The sequence below is a fragment of the Colossoma macropomum genome, unplaced genomic scaffold (genome assembly GCF_904425465.1).
Source record: "Colossoma macropomum unplaced genomic scaffold, Colossoma_macropomum, whole genome shotgun sequence".
NCBI classification, from domain to species: Eukaryota; Metazoa; Chordata; class Actinopteri; order Characiformes; family Serrasalmidae; genus Colossoma; species Colossoma macropomum.
In genome coordinates, this window is record NW_023494791.1 from 42940737 (window position 1) to 42957728 (window position 16992).

At 38.8% G+C, this 16992-nt stretch overlaps 1 protein-coding gene across 1 annotated transcript in view; it reads right to left on the reverse strand.

The window, feature by feature from the left end:
• The window catches only part of fam204a (family with sequence similarity 204 member A), a 30050-nt gene extending 15675 nt beyond the window's left edge, over positions 1-14375 (reverse strand). The window contains exons 1-5 of the mRNA XM_036575119.1: positions 13943-14375; positions 12766-12853; positions 12562-12601; positions 9427-9529; positions 5575-5664 (exon numbers count right to left, since the gene is read on the reverse strand). Of these exons, the coding sequence (XP_036431012.1) occupies positions 5575-5664; positions 9427-9529; positions 12562-12601; positions 12766-12853; positions 13943-14200 (579 nt within the window). The 5' untranslated portion in view covers positions 14201-14375. The remainder of the gene's footprint in view (positions 1-5574; positions 5665-9426; positions 9530-12561; positions 12602-12765; positions 12854-13942) is intronic.
• Positions 14376-16992: the final 2617 nt, after the last annotated feature.

Genomic DNA, 16992 nt, shown 5'->3' on the forward strand with positions numbered 1-16992 from the left:
TCAATTTTTACTTTTCTGCATAATTCGGGCACAACAGCTGTCTTTTATAGTATGTGAAAATTTCATGATGATTGAACTAAAAGAAATGCTCTAAAACTGCTTGGAATAAAACCTCTTTACATCAACTTGCATTGGAAGTAAAGGTCGGTTTTTCTTCAAACAGTGACGATATGCAGCTCGTCAGCCCCCCTCTCAATTCCTTATCTAGCTCTGCTCTCCTTTTTTCAGCTTCTGACCACAGGACCACTGTTGGTTGGATATTTTAAGTTTGAAATAGTTTAATTTACAAAATGACTCTTTCAACCCAGTCTTTGGGCACCATTTTAGGAGTTAACACCTCTTTCAGATATTTTCGGACATTTTATGATCTTAAATTTTTAAGATTGATTTTTAAGACTAAAGGATCAGTCAGTACCCTGGTTTAACTGGTTTCTGTTCTTTTTGTTTCAGCAGTTCTCTTCTCATTTAGGTTTTTGTGTTATTTGTTGTCCTCACTCAGCGGTTAATACTGAACGTATTTGACATTTATTGTTACTTTTTTGTTACCATTACACTGTTTGGTATTCATGGTGTTTATGGATGAGCAATATGGCAAAACAATTAACATCCCGATGCTTTGAGACATTTTCACGATACACGATATGCATAACTATGTTTAGTTTTAAAATACATTTGTTTAGTTGAAACGAATACAATGATTTTTCTTTAATGTTTCACATACTGTGCTGCTATAAACCCAAATAAACAGGCCTAATTATGCTCTTTGTAATGAAACCTCCAGCTGTTCAGGGTTCTTCAAGTATTGTCAATATCCACAATATGCTCAGAAAGGCCCATAGTGAAGTAAAATTATGTATTTTATCATGGCAACAATAAATATCACCATACTGCAGATCCCTACACTGTAGTGATGAACATTTATATATGGAGGTCCCAAATTTAAACAAGTGCAATTTTCAATCCAGAGCTGCAGTTTTATTATAGCCTACATTATCAACAATTGTTTTAACAGGTTTTAAGCGTAGAAATTGAACCTAATAACACTGAGCTTGTGAACTACCTGTAGATGAAACCTATTAGAGCAACAAAACACCCATGTGCTGTGGCATCACTGTCAGCCTTAAGCCAGAAAAAAGTGGATATGCTGGTCTTCTTGGCCTATAAAAATGGGCCTGGATCTCAATTTATAGAACACTAAATTTAAATCGCAGTCACAAAATGTGCATATTTGTGCCACTTCATGGCCTGATGTTTACAAAAAGAAATATAAAATAAAAAGCCTGGAGTCAGAACAGCATATATAGAGTCAATTCCACTTAAAATATCTAACTGCAACTGAATATGGTATAATTATGTTGCTAAACTAAAGACATCGCCCTGAGGGTACCACCCTAGAAACAAGTTAGTACCTTTCCTCTGATAGCGTAGTTCAAGTTCACCTGTTTTGTAACAGGTGACTTGAAACTAAGCTCTAATGTGACTCTTCTCACATTAGAGGTGCATGTTTATTACAATATAAAACCAACAGTGAACATCACTGCCTTACTGGTGGGTTTTCTGATACCAATATGTCTGTGTAACCTGAACATGGGCCAATTTTACAGGCCGAACAATACATTGCTTGGGTCCTAGTATATTAAAGTTCTGTTCACAGACCCCTGTGACTCTGTAAAGGACACTATAAGGAAAGCTGACACTTTTATAACTGGCAGAGTCTGTCTATAACAGCATGCCCCTAGCAGAGAGTGCCTAAGGGAGCTAGCAATAACACACTTGTGTGTAGCGGGTGCCAGGCTTCTGTCAGGGCCGGGCCTCAGCTGTCTGGCTGGGAGAGAGCAAGAGAGGGGCAGGTGAGAGAGGGAAGACTCTGCTAAGTCTGCTCAAATCCACTAGTGCTATAAGAAGCTTTCTGAGGCAATGCGGTCCTAGTATGTCAATCAAAGAGAAAAGCCACTCGTTTTGGTTGCCTAACATTTTACTCGCTCATTGTGCCAAGGTACCTCTTGGCATGTGGGGATGCGGGTTTGGTAAGAAAATGGTACATAAAGGTTACTCGGTTGTTCAGTTTAATAAAAGAGACTTAAAACATCAACTAAATTGACAGAGAAACGCAACAAAGCCGTGTTCGCAACGGAATTTTAGGAAATGATTGGGAATATATCACTGGTATGACATTTTTCATTATACATGTCAGAGCTCCCTCCTTCCTGTCAGTGTGGTGGGGTTCGACAATATAAAGCAAACACACTTTTTATATATATATATATAAAATACACACACACACACACATATATATATATACATATATATATACATATATATATATATATATATATATATATAAATATATAGACATAAATATATATATATATATATGTATATTTCCAACAAAACAACATCCAAAGCATTCTGTACATTGCTGTTCTGTACAGGCATGCTTAGAAAGCATCGCAAGATGAAATCTCCCCTTTCTTGGAATGCTTTCTACATAAACTGTCTAGATCTACCTAGAAAAGAAAAGATAAGACCCTTCGAGATGCTCCACAGATAAGCGGAAGTGACAACGGCACGGATTACTGCCATAAAGAGTACCTGAAAGGGAAATTGCCTGAATCATGAGCATGTTGCCTGCATTCTGGAGCTATTTAATGCTTGTTCTCACGGTGGCATGGCTGTTAGGAACATGATTATCACCTCTCTTTGAACAAAAATAAACCTACCCTCAATATTATCACAATGGGAAATTTATTAGTGCAGAGCAAACAGTGGCATTTTCACACTCTTATTGGAGGAAATATGGGCTGTAATTGATTACGGGGGGGGGAACTTACTATTTGAGGTTAACAAGATTACCATTGCTCCACCCAATTAGATGGTTAAATTATTTTGATGGAGCACTTTATGGAAGCGTGACCCGAGATTGCTTCAGCCACAAATTGTAGCAAATTCGGCTTAGTTGAAAATGAATTATTGCTGAAATTGCAACACTGAAAAGCGCATTCAAAATAATCAGCTTGAGAAAGAAATTATGTTTAACACAGCATTACGACACAGTATACTGTGGCAGCTACATGGAGGATCTAGAGGTCCATGAATAACACACAGAGTAGTCTGCAAGTAATTGGACACTGACAATATTTGTTGGTTTGGCAATCTACTCCAGCACATGTGGATCTAATATACAGACACAATGCACATAGACATGAAACCTTGTGTGCAACCCTGGGATCATGCTAATGTAGTCATCTCTTTATAGCAGTCTTTGATACATCTATGCCGACACCCTTGATGGTACTAGATCTGTTGAATATATTTTGTATACATCAGTTTTTCTTGATGAAAAAGTATCCGTTGGCCATCCAGTAATGTGGTCTACAGGGTTTGTTTCTGGTACTTCTGTAAGAACTCTATGGTTCCCTGATATGGGGCACTACCTACAAAAGGGCTGTGATTCCTTTACGTTTTGCCTAATATACAAAAAACTGTAGTGATTTTAATATAAAAACTCTTGTTCATTCTAGAGACAAAATTACAGGGTTAATTGCTGTGAAGTTATTTAGTTCATTGAGTTCAACCACTATGCATATCGCTGCTGTTGGAACAAAACCCTGTATCTCCAAAATGGCAACTTTACAGGAGAAGGAAAAAAACTGCTTTACTTTTAATGTAAGTCAATGGAACCAGAAACATTTTCAAGTAATTCTGGACAATTTCTTTCATCATGAAATTTACACCCAATGTAAAGGACAACAGGTACTTTCAAATTCTGTCAAAAAGTAAAAAATGACAAAAATGGAGATACTATGTTTTGTTCCGACAGCTTTACTTACTATACCAAGATCAAAAGGACAATGTGTATGTGGCAGATATCTCCTTTTGAGACTCCACATCTATTATAAATCAAGGTCATTATAAAAACTTTGCCCATCATTTGTGTTCTCCTGGCTCCACAATGGCACACAATGCTTGGACCCCGATGATTGCCACTGGCAATGTAATTTGTAGACCGTCACTACGCTCTCATAGCAGAGATAAACCACAGAAATAAACACGTTCTAGATCAGTTTCAGACAAAAACTAAATAAAGCAGATTATCTTGGTTTCAAATAATGATAATTTACTCATATTTATTCCGCTCATATTTTCATCTACTGTTCAAAAGCTACTGGAAAAAAAAAGAAACTTGAATTGTGAAAATGAAACAACATTGGTGCTAGCAGGATAAAAACGTACCACAAAGGAATATTCACTGTGCGTTAAACCAGTAGTGTTGGATAAGGTGCCAGAGGCTACCCCTTTAGAAAAGCTAATACGCTAACTCTAACACTAGAGATAACCAGTGAAGGAATTGATGATGATGTGTCACTGGCTTCTACACAAGTTTTTTTTTCTCCTTGGTGGATGATGTGCACACATTTTGGTTTGTTGGAGTAACATTAAGCACATTAAAATTACCTTTTCACTGTTTTTAGTCATCCCTAATGTCAACTATAGTTGTTAGCTTACTTGTTACAGCCACCTTACCTCTACCTTCTCAATCACGCCTTGGAAATATAAGCAAAACTGTCAAACTCTGCAGCCTTGTTAAAGGTTAATGACACTTCACTGAACTACTATTCTCTCCCGGACTTTCAGTTATGCTGCATAACCAATATCCAAACAATGACTTCAGTATTCGAATTCTGGTAAATGGAATAGTTAGCTTAACATTTGACTATCTATGCACCCTCCTAATAGTCATTTGGCACACAGTGCTCATTTACTTAATCTAGGATTAGGTTCATGCTTCCGTTTTCACATTAAACTGTATTTGAACACCAGCTGTTTGGCAGCACTTCTTGATGTCATATGAGAGTGACCACCAAATGTCATTATCATATTTTTGAAATACTCTTGGTTTGAGCTGACTAAAAAGTAAGCGCACATGTTCAGAACTTTGTGAGATTACATTGACCTGACAGTGATTGTCAACGCCACACTGTCAGAACAGTATCAAAGTCTTAACCCTATAATACAGCGACATGCATTTTAGAGGCCGCTGAAGCAAAGTTCTGAGACATAAAAATACCGCTCACTATGATGGCCCCAACTCCAGGAAAGTAGAATGTCTTTTTAACAGCAATTACACGTGTGCGAGTGTTACATTTTCTGCCAAATTAGCTTCAAACCGCTTGATCCCGGGCACCTTCCGAAGATGTGCCGTTTTAAAACTGCAGGCCCTGCGTTTAGGTACGAGCACACATCAAAGGTGCAAACTCGCACCTTGAAAACGTTTTAGCACTTGGCTTGAGAGCATTGTGCCCGTCATTAAAAAGAGGAGCCAAAAGTGCGGTAGACACTGTCTCACTTCAAAACTGTGGGGGAGGGCTTTCCATTAACTCCAATGGAAAAGGCCTGCAGGATGTTCTGCCTATGCTCAATGGGGCACGAACGTTCGGGGCGCGAGAGTGCGTGAGCGCGCGAGTGTCTGTTTGTCGCCTCTGTGTCTTATGTAGGCAAAATGGTCGCAGACCCATTAGCTCAATTTGTCACAGTCGGAGCACCCCCCCAAGATGGCTTATCGGCGTGACATACCTCGCGAGTAGCCAGCCTGTCACTCAGCTCCTCTGCCTTCTCATAGTCCCCTTCAGCGATGGCGCTCTCCATGCTCTTTTCCAGGCCTGACTGGAGATGAGAGGGGGGGAGAAATAAAATGAAGTGATTTTCAAATAGAAATAGAAGGGAAGAAAGAAAGATAGAAAAAAAAATCAAAGAGTAACTTAAAAAGTCCCCCAGGCTCTTGTTTTAATAAGACTGCCATTACAACAAATATGTAGATTTCTTCTCACAAATGAAAACTGTTACTTGATTAAATATTAAACCAAAAAATAATCTTTCCACAATACTGCAGATTACAGAACACAAATGCTAGTTTTAATTACATATTTAGTCCTTTTATTTCCATATTTACAAGCACAGTTGCTGTTCCAATAGGGTTCACTGATAGCTGATGAATTAGGACTTGATCCCAAAATCAAACCACAATACATAGCAAACACAGCACTCTCTATTTGGGGAGGACAAACCAAAAGGCAAAAAAATCTGTAATGAAGCTTTATTTTTAATATTCTAAGCATGACTCATAATTGATCACCAAGCCCCATTCCATACTGCAAATTCAAATTAAAATCTAATATTCATTGTGGTTGGAAGTATGTAAACATTTAAAGCACAAGAACAAAGAACTCAGCCTAATCAGGCTGACTGACAATTTCATTAAAACTTATTTCCTTAATTCATACGCCGAGCCTTTAATAATCATTTGTTTTATTCCAACAAAACAGGCTCGCTCTTTGAAACTGAGGCTAACGCACCTCATAATTGAATGGCGCTACAAGATAAACTGCGCTGAAAATAGCATTTTAAATGTGGATACGGTCAGTAGAATTACTTATAACAAATTACATTTGCCATCATTCTGCTTATGTGACAATTCAGAAATTTAATGTACCAAACTCATACATATGCTAGTGCAAAAATGGCTCCCAGTAAATTAGCTGTTTACCGAGCTTTGCATTGCAGAGAGTTATTTATAGGCAGTTTAATAAGGAACATTTCTCAGTAACTAAACTGAATTATGAAAAGACAAAGTGAGCATATTAAAATATCTACCACCATCACTTTTTTGACTCCTTTTTTATGGCAGTGCCTTCATTTCAGTGGACTTTTTTCACGAACCAACACCAATTTCTAATGTATTTTGCATCTACAAGGTACAGTTTCAAAGGCTGTAAGGCAACAAATGTGTTACTAATTAGTTGGTATTGTCTCCAAGATGGTGCAACATGGCATTTTCCTCATAAGTAAAGCATCTCCACACTTTTTTCAGCCCAAATTGGATATACCCTAACTGAAGCATCTGCAGTGGACTAATTGGGCTTGTTATCACAGACAAAGACTACTTTTAATAAATGTGCAAAATATAATGTGTAAATCTCAAAGGTACAAATAACATATTTAGCTCTAAGTTTGGTAACCTTAAAGTAATTTAAAAACAAAGGAAGTCCTAGAGCACTTGGGCACTGAAGAACACTGAAATCCCAGCTGATATCTCAGAATTCTGGGATGAAGCGCAGCACAGCCCCTTTAAAAATGAATTCCACCGCTTTCTACATAATTCAATTGTGGAGCAAAGTCATGCAAAGTGAACTTCATTCAGTTGCTGTCACCACCACTGTGAACAATTCTGAATCGCTACGTTTCTCTAGAAGGGAGCATTTCACATCAAACTACTCGAAAAAGACTGAATTAGACAAATGTAAAGAAATAAGGAATTCTCCTTCAAAACTTTTCTAAGACAACATGGACAAAAATCAGACTGTAGGATAACAAATGGCTTGTTATATTCTGCTGGACTGTAAATGTAATTGAAATCTACACCTTCCAATATGGACCATTCTTCTGAACTGGTTCAAACTGTGGTCTCATAGAAAAAAGAACTATTTTAAAAACCAATGAAGTCTTAGGAGCTTAAATATTTACAAGGAATATGTTATGATCTGTTTAAACACAAAACATTAACTGAGATAGTAATAAGCTAAATACACACAAAATCATTATTTATAGGATAATTTCTATTCAGAGGTGTTTGTCCCAAACCTTAACCGTGAAACTTGTGAAAATAATACTTACATTTCTTTATGTTTTTTAAAAGGTTATTTTGATTTCTTTTAAAGTGAAGTTGAAAGATTTAGATTTACCATGAGTTTCATTTTTAAATAAAAAAAAAAAAATGCTGTGTCATGTTTTTGTGTTGCTACCAAAACACACAGAGTTTTAGTCCATAGGCAGAGCCTTATTTTAGCCACGCCCCTGCATTTTAGAGCAGGAAGTGAGACTGCATCCCCGTCCCTCATGGCCACATGGTGAGCAGTTAGATCCCACTGTTTTCAAGTAAATGCATCTCAAAGTCTAAAAAAATCAACCTGGAATATTAAAAATTGTCATTACTGGCTAGTGTTTTTGAGTTCTGCTCAAAATGAGCTAAAATTAACATCACTGAAACAGTCACTACCGAAACATTTTGTTCAGATATTCGGTTCAGATTTGATAGTGTTATCATTGCTTTAGTAGTGACAAAATGAAATGCTCACTTGCTCTATTAAAACAAACTTACTTAAGCTACAGGGTCACTCAAAGCAAAAGGATTTTAGTCCAAGTCTGTTAAATGTCCGAAATGTGTTTTCAACTCTGTCTTTGAATCAATTAGGCAGAATGATCTGTATATTAAAAACACATGATCCCTTGCTGTGACTTGGTTAAAGACTGGCCTGTGTTATGTCTGACCAAAAATGTTTATGCTGGTAAGACAATGTGCATATTGTGATTGGTGAGTGAGTTAAAAACACAATGTTTAGCTACCTTGCATAGTGCCACCTTCTGTAACATCAGCACTGCAATAAAACACTGTTAAAATAAAGGTTCTGTGCAGGTATATTTCTGGTTCATCAAGGTACAAACAACGTAAATGTTCCCTCAAAGGTACAACAGTGGTTTTAAGGTCCGACTGTGAACCTTAAATAAGTTTTTCCAGGTTAAAAGTTCGTATTTGTACCTTTTCATAACCGAATGTTAAAACAGAACAATAAAATAAAAAGCCTGGAGACGAGACGGGGTGTGTGGAGTCAGTACAGCTTAGAGAATATCATTTCAGTGGATTATGGTACAGTTATGTTCCCTGACTAAAGGTACTGAGATGTACCATTGAGGGTACCACCCCAGTGACAAGAGGGGGACTGCCCCAGTGACAGTTTAGTACCTTTTTTTTTTCTGAGAGTGTAGTATTCAATAAATGATCAACAGTGTAGCCCTAAATAATCCCTATCAGGAGCGTTTTATCAGTACGTGGCTTACAAATGTTAGGCCAATTAGAAGCTTCCGGTCTCACAGTTCTGAGATGTTTGTGAGAAACAAGGTCCAGATGTCTTACGTGCTATGTGCCCCATTCTCCATCTAGTATCTCACATTCCAGGCATGGAATCTTCTATTCTCCTTCCCATCATCGAATTACAGCATTTTACAAGAGCTATTAACTTTTGTGTGCTGAGGGTTTCCACTACACTCATACCTCCTTTAGAAAAATCCACCTCACGCTCACAATCTTAAAGCTCAACCAGAGAACAGACGGTGCTGCAACATCCCCGTGTCAAGATTAAGGTAATCTCATCATTAAATATAATCATTTCCATTCAGTTCTTCTCAGTGCCACGCTGAAGAAAAGATGCCTCTTCAGACTGTCGCTCACATTTCACATAGAGAACAATTACGTTACACATACAGTAGGCATGCAACAGAGGAGGGTAGGGAGATAAAGATGATTCTGTGGCATCGGGGTGGAATTAGAACACCCACAGAGTGCTACATTAAGATGGCAGAAACCATTGTTACCTTGAGCGGAGGCCTGCTACAGGCAGGAGGCTGAAATCTATCGTTGGCGCCAAAATACTGCGTTAGCTCCTCCCAGTGCTTCGCACGCTCCTCTTCTCGCTTGCTGCAAAAGAGGACCATAGTGACAGCCGTTTGTGTTCATTATCAGTTCAGCGCAAGACCACCTTGAACGCTCTGTTAGATTAGAACATTTCTATATTCGTCCGTTTTCTGACAGAGGCACTACAGAGCTGGGTGGGTAATTCAGTTAACGCACTAACGTATGTGCGCTTCTTTAAACGGAAAGGGGGCATTAAACATTCATCTTTCTATTTCCCTCCCTCTGTCGCCCAGTCAATACCTCTATCTGTTCACCTAAAGGTAACGCAGAGGTGTTTCTTTCATGTGTTCTCATTTGTAGAGTCAGTGATGCCATTACTTCTACACTAAATTGCTAAGCCTAGGAACTAACGTGTACTGTATTTGCTTTGTTTGCATGTACAGGACTGTTAAAAGTCTGGAACCACTGTTTTATGAAATAATAATTATCGGAATAATAAGAAAGCATTTTGGTTTCATATCAGTGGATAACATGAGCTCAGTGGGAGGGTTCTGCGTGATTTCATAGCTTTCAAGTAATCTGTAGGAAGGTCGAAAATGAACTTCAAATAAATCAAACATCCACCTGCCTCTTATTCTGAAACTGATCAGATATTGTGGTAGATAACATGACTAAGAATTACTGTAAATACATAATTACAGCCTATAATTTACAGCATAATTTACACAGGGGTGTCAAACTCAACCACTAACGGGGCCATATTAAAAAATCTCAACAAATCTGTTGGCCAGAGAAAAAATAGTTTTATTTTTATTAATGTTGTGCTGTAACCCAAACCGGCCACTGTTTATTCAAAACACGCAAAAACTTCAACAGTAAAATATAGGCACTTGTAGTAGACCTTGAAATATTACAAGAATACATGAAATATTCAAAATTTAAACGTCCCCAGGAGCTCAGTCTTTTAAACCTACCCATCTGCTTGAACTAGGCCCCTGGCATCCTTTCTTTGCTGCACATCCATTAAGACTTGGGCTCAGTTTCTGAGCTGCTGAGCTGACGTTTGGTGTTTATACTGGTTGAACTGCAGCTCAAATGCAGCTAGTGTGTTTGGTGATATGACAGGTGTTGAATTGTGTAGAATGAGGTGTAACCGCTGTCCCATAGATTGTTGTTGGGGTAGGAGAGTCAGGGCACACATTACACTGATGTGCATGATGGGAACTGTAGTGCAGTGCATTGTGAAACAGGCTAACATTAATATAAACTAAAATACTTTTGCGGGCCGGATAGAATTGTGTCGTGGGCCTGATCTGGCCCGTGGGTCTTGTGTTTGACACATGAGGCATATAATAACATACAGCGAAAATATCTACATTTTTCAATACACAATTCATCTAAAGATTTTGTTTTTCTGAGCCCTGATAAATTGGAACAGTAAAAACAGTAGTATCACTTTTTTATTGTTTATAATCAAGAAGAGGGCTAACTGCACTTTCTTTGTAGTGAAACCCACAGATGATCCGTTTTCTTTTACGTACGGACAACATCCACAATACTATGATGATTCAATTTATCATGATAACAATAAATATCATTTTAATGCCCATCCCTATCCAAAATTTTACTTTATTTTTGGTGTCTAACTTGTAAGATTTTATATCAAAGCTATTCTTGGACATTAAATAATAAAAATTATTAATATAACAAGTGAATCTAAAGATTTTTACAGTAGTGTACTAACAAATATGGACAAATCTCCATATTGCAAATAGATGGCTAGATACTGTGACGGCCAAATGCCTCAAAATATAAAAAAAACACAATGCTGAACTGGTGATGTAACATGAGCAAATGTAATACTGAAAGATTAATAATTTTTATGCCAAAATTACAACCTATTATCAACAATGGTGTCTTACATTTTAATCAGGAAAATACTAAACCAGTAGATGATTTAGACGAATCAGAGGCAACTAAACACCCGTGTGCTGTGACATCATAACCACAACTAACTGGCAGTCCGGCACTACGTTCAGCACTCAAGCCTCAAGCAAGAGAAGTGTCCGATTTACAACCAAGTTACGAGGGGTGTTTCAGCCGAGACTGCTTTTCAATTGTGGTGTATTAGAAGGCAGCCAATCAGAACAGATATCATTTGCATATAAAAACATCAAAGGCAAAGCAACGTAAACAGTCTGTTTAATTCTAAGGGATAAAGAGAGGCTGGAAATGGTCATTTAAAAAGAATTATGATTGATCTTGGGAAATCAATCCACACCACCATCATAAGTGACAAGTTACCTGAATAAAGTAAACAACAAAAAAATGAATAGAATAAAATGCAGGATATGAGCCCTTTAAATCACAGTAATCACAGTCACAACAGCAGTCTGAAAAAACGCAACTGGATATTTTTCCCAAACCGTTCAGCCCTAATCAAATGGCCATTTTGATCAAAATTATTTACATCTTAGATCACTCCATCCAAACAGAAAATCAACACAAACTCTGCTAAAACATCTGAGGGTGGCCAGCACACAATAAAACTATCTGTGATTGGTATAAAGGCTCATTTGCCTCCTGCAGTATCAACACTGCAAAGGGCAGTACCACAATAACAGTTAACAAACAACAGCCCTAGTATTATGGTATAAATGTCTGAGCCAATCCACACCTCCTGTTATTTCTATAAGCCATAATTTAACACTTAAAAGGAGAAGGTGAATCTAACTGTTTAGTCAAATCGTTCACCAGTAACAGAAGTGTAAGCAGACCACGCGTTTATCAGGACAGCATGTGCATTCACTTGGCCACTGTAGCCAGATGGCAGTGTTGCAGGTTTCTCCCACCTCATGTGTCAGCACCTGAGTGGTGTTGCTGAGCTACAGAGGAGAGAAGACACCTCTGTCGCTCCTTCGTGGTGAGAATGTGGCCAGATGTTGAAGACCCTCAAGCAAAGACAGCCATTTAAACCTGAATCCAGCCTGAACAATGAAGCATTGATCTCTGATGATGTGTTTATTTTCCATTCACCAGCACTCTTTAAAGGCCCCATCTTGAGTACTTTAGTGTTGCATGTGAGTGTTTTTTACCTTTTCTCTTCAGAATCACCAGCCTGCTCTTGAGCTCCATCTGTTTGCAGAAGAGAAAAAATATGAAATGCTGTAGGATTATGACATATAAAGCAACAACACAGCTATAAAACAGAGCATGCTAGTCATTGTAGTTATCAGTATAAAAAGAAGATACACATAGTAGAATGACTTGAATGTGGTCTTCATTCTAGACCTGCATACCTTCTCTGTGGCGTCTCTTCCTCCGTTTTTTTCTACGTGGTTGATTCACCGTCTGAACTTCTCTTTCCTTCTGGAGATCTTTAAATTTCTGCAACAACAAATTGAGCCCGTTTACTTGAAAATGATGGTTTTTCAAGGGTTCTTTAATACAGAAAATGGTTCGATATAGAACCATAAATATTCAAAGAACCCTTTCCATGCACTATAAAAGGTTCTTTGCACCATGAAAGGGTTCTTCAGACTGATGGAGAATGTGCTGTAAATGGATTTAGAAACAATCTTTTGGAAAAGGGTTCTATTATAACAAGCCTGACATCGTAACAATAGGAGAACCTTTTTTGGTGCAATATAGAACCATCTACAGAACATCCTCCACTTTTATGATGCATAGAGCCCTTTAATTATGGAAAGGGTTCTTTGAATGTTCATGGTTCAATATAGAACCTTTTTTTTTTTACTAAAGAACCCCTGAGGAACCATCAGTTATAATGCGGATTGTTATAAGCAGATATGTGCTTAAAGAAACATCAGCATCGGACGGATGTTTAGATTTAGCCAGTATTTCAAATCGATATTTAATAATGTACTTACTACTCATAAATAAACGGTTCAGATGTAAACAACGGCATTCAGAGTGGTTTGGTGTGAAAGGCTCTGTTCTAGAGAATCCTGCTGAGTCAGAACTGTCCACAGTGCTGCTGAAAGCTCCCTCACAGAAAGATATTACATGAAATGGTTTGATATATGCTGCCTGTTGTCAGTCACACTGCTTTATGAGAGTTTTGTGATAAATTTTGACTTAAAATGTATGTTAATCCATTTATTTTAACCCATTAATGGGTGGACTACATGCAGGGTGTTATGAGGCAAAATAGTTCCCATAGAAAACTTCCTTTCTTACATTTATGGCTATTTTACCATCATTAACATTACATACAAAAACTCAGAAGACACGTGTAGGTTTACTGGTGGTTTTTGATAGTAAATAAAATGGCTATATTCGTGTTGAACCCCTGGTTCCTATCACCACCACTGTGAAGAGTCTCTACAATGAAGCACTTCACGCCAAACCGCTCTGAATGACTCTGCTTACGTCTCAAGGACTGAATTATTCAGAAAATTTTGAAACATTGGTGGAATTCCCCTTTAACGTATAGCCAAAGCAATGCTTGCGTACTTGCCACAGTTTTAGAGAAACCCCGGGTAAACAGTCGTCAGTGAAGGAGGACTCATTCGGCAAACTAGGCTCGCTCTGACAGCTAACAAACGCGGACTGCTGCTTTGTTTGGCACGCTAACGTCGAGGCTGGAGGAGAGGGCGAGCGCTGCTCCGGCTCGTCGCCGTGTAGGTGAGCCTTGAGCCCGCTGTCCTCGTCCTCCTCACCGTCGCTCACATCAGCCTCGCTGAGCCCTTTCGGCAGAAGTCCGCTGTACATGTCGCTTCTGACAGGCCAAGACAACCTCCTTCACTCTCTTTAGGCTGTTTTGGTGAAGCTACATAATCAGAGAAGCTGTTTTTCGACCTTAAGAAAAAGTTCCTGACCACATTTACAGCGTTACACTTTCCAACGGTCACAGTGGGAACCCACAGCGACGAAGCGGACTGTTGTTGTTGTGGAGGAAAAACGGCGCTTTCTATTGGACGGAAGGGCGCACGCGCTCGGGATGAACGTCGACGCTGATTGGTCGCATGATATGAAGCCTCGCCGTCATTGGCTGTGCGGTGTGGATGCCGTGGCGCCGCTGCTGCTGAACTGAAACCAGTGTTGACATTTTCGCTTAGACCGCTGTAGATTAGTCCGCGGTGAGTAACTGACTCCCAGATCAGCGGTGGAGAGCAATAAACATGTTGGTCAGCCTTTTAGCAGCGATACTAAGGTCAAAATAAAATATAGTCATCGCTTTACATCTGTTATAAACAGGCCTAATCGCCTCATTCATTGGTGCTACTACAGAGCCCTGGTAACATCTCATATAAATAAAAACAGTGTGTGGTCATGGCTTATTAAAGCATGGAACGAGATCCTAATGTGTGGCCACGACTTAGTAAGGCGTGGGAATGAGATAATTAAGTCGTGGCCACGACTTAGTAAGGCGTGGGAAGTGGGAATGTACCGGGCCCCGCTGGTGACATCCTGTATAAATAAAAATAATGTGTGGCCGCGACTTAGTAAGGCGTGGGAATGAGGTGATTAAGTCATGGCCACGACTTAGTAAGGCGTAGGAATGAGATGATTAAGTCGTGGCCACGACATAGTAAGGCGTAGGAATGAGATGATTAAGTCGTGGCCACGACATAGTAAGGCGTAGGAAGTGGGAATGAGATCATGCCTTACTAAACTACGGAGCCCCGCTGGTGACATCCTGTATGAATAAAAATAATGCGTGGCCGCGACTTAGTAAGGCGTGGGAATGAGGTGATTAAGTCATGGCCACGACTTAGTAAAGCATGGGAACGAGATCCTAATGTGTGGCCACGACTTAGTAAGGCATGATCTCGTTCCCACGCCTTACTAAGTCGTGGCCACGACTTAATCATCTCATTCCCACGCCTTACTACATCGTGGCCACGCATTATTTTTATTTATACAGAGTGTCATCATCAGGGCTCCGTACAAAACCGTGGCCACGCATTAGGATCTCGTTCACACTTTAATTATCTTGTTCCCATGCCTTACTAAGTCGTGGCCATGCATTATTTTTATTTATACAGGATGTCACCAGTGGGGCTCCGTATGCTACAATAGTCTCTACAAGGAAATTTCCAGTTTAAAGTCTTGGAAACCCCCCTCTGATGCTGTATTGTGAAGGTGGGAGGAACTTTTGTAAAACTAGCTAGCACCTCCTGACCGATGTTTGAGGGCTGTTTGATTGTTTTCCTACCTAGCTAATGCAGACCGAAGCCACATAGCTAATGTTACTGTTAGGATGCTAAATATCATGTGTGTTTTTATTAGCCTCTACCTCAGTAGGCTAGCAGTCAGGATTTCTTTATCACTGCCAGAGGGATTCCCAGTGGTTGAATGACACTGCACAGTGCACGCTGGGTATTGTAGTGGGAGAACATTACTGGATGAAAACACAAAGAGGATATGAAATGATGAATTCTGCCAAATCAGTGAAGCTGAGGGATGCAGTGCTGCGCTACAGAATACTGCATAGCATAGCAAATAACATTTTTAATGCTAGTTATAGGCCTCAATTCCCTTCTGATTGGGGGTAAGGATTCAAATACAGGAAATGTTCACAGGTTGCATTAAAAGCTTGTGTTAAAGCTGTCACCTGATTTTGAAGTAAGCTGCACGCAGTGTTTTATTAATCACCTATAAAATGTGCACTTTTTATCCTATTAGATGAAATGAAACACTTTTAACACACATACACTGAGGCCTATAGTTGGCTGTGGCCTGGGATTGTGTGCAAAAGTATGACACAGTTATGAATTAACATACAGGCATAATAAAAGCTTCAGATGTCCCCTGTTTTTAGAACTTGGAAGAGGAATTTTTGGTGAAGAAATTCACTTTTTTCTCAGTGAAATGAAATAAAAATAACAATACTTTGAGACCAGCTTGAAAGGCGAGACAGGTAAGCTTTTCCAGATTGTTAAAATCGTCTGCTTTTCTTGGTAGAAACATGATGCTGAATTTTTCCATTCATTTATAATACAAATAAATGAACTAAAGCTCAGCTCCCAGTGTTTGTTCACACTCGATAATTAAGCGCCCCCGTTTCCAAAATGATTGGTTCAATTTATTCAAACAGCTGAGGGCGTCACCTTATCGCTCACGTGATTAGTATGCAAATGTGGCGTAGCCTGTGGCTGCAAACCCCGCTGCTTAACATGCTCATTTAGATCCACTACCATCAGTGTGCTCTAGTATTTATGTGCTTAAATGGGCCGACTGCAAAAGCTATTTACTTCTACCATGTGTTTACCTCACGCTGATACACAGGCAAAATGCTCATGTGCATTGTCTTAATCATCTGAATAATGCCTATGGTTGTCATGTTTTAATTGTATTGAACAATGCATATAAAGAGCTTACTACATGTATAGAGGCACACGTGTATATGTGCATATACATATATATATATATATATATATATATATATATACATATATATATATATATATATATATATATACATGTATATATATGTGTGTGTGTGTGTACATGTATAGATATGTTGATGTATGCATGTGTTTACATATTTCACATGTAAT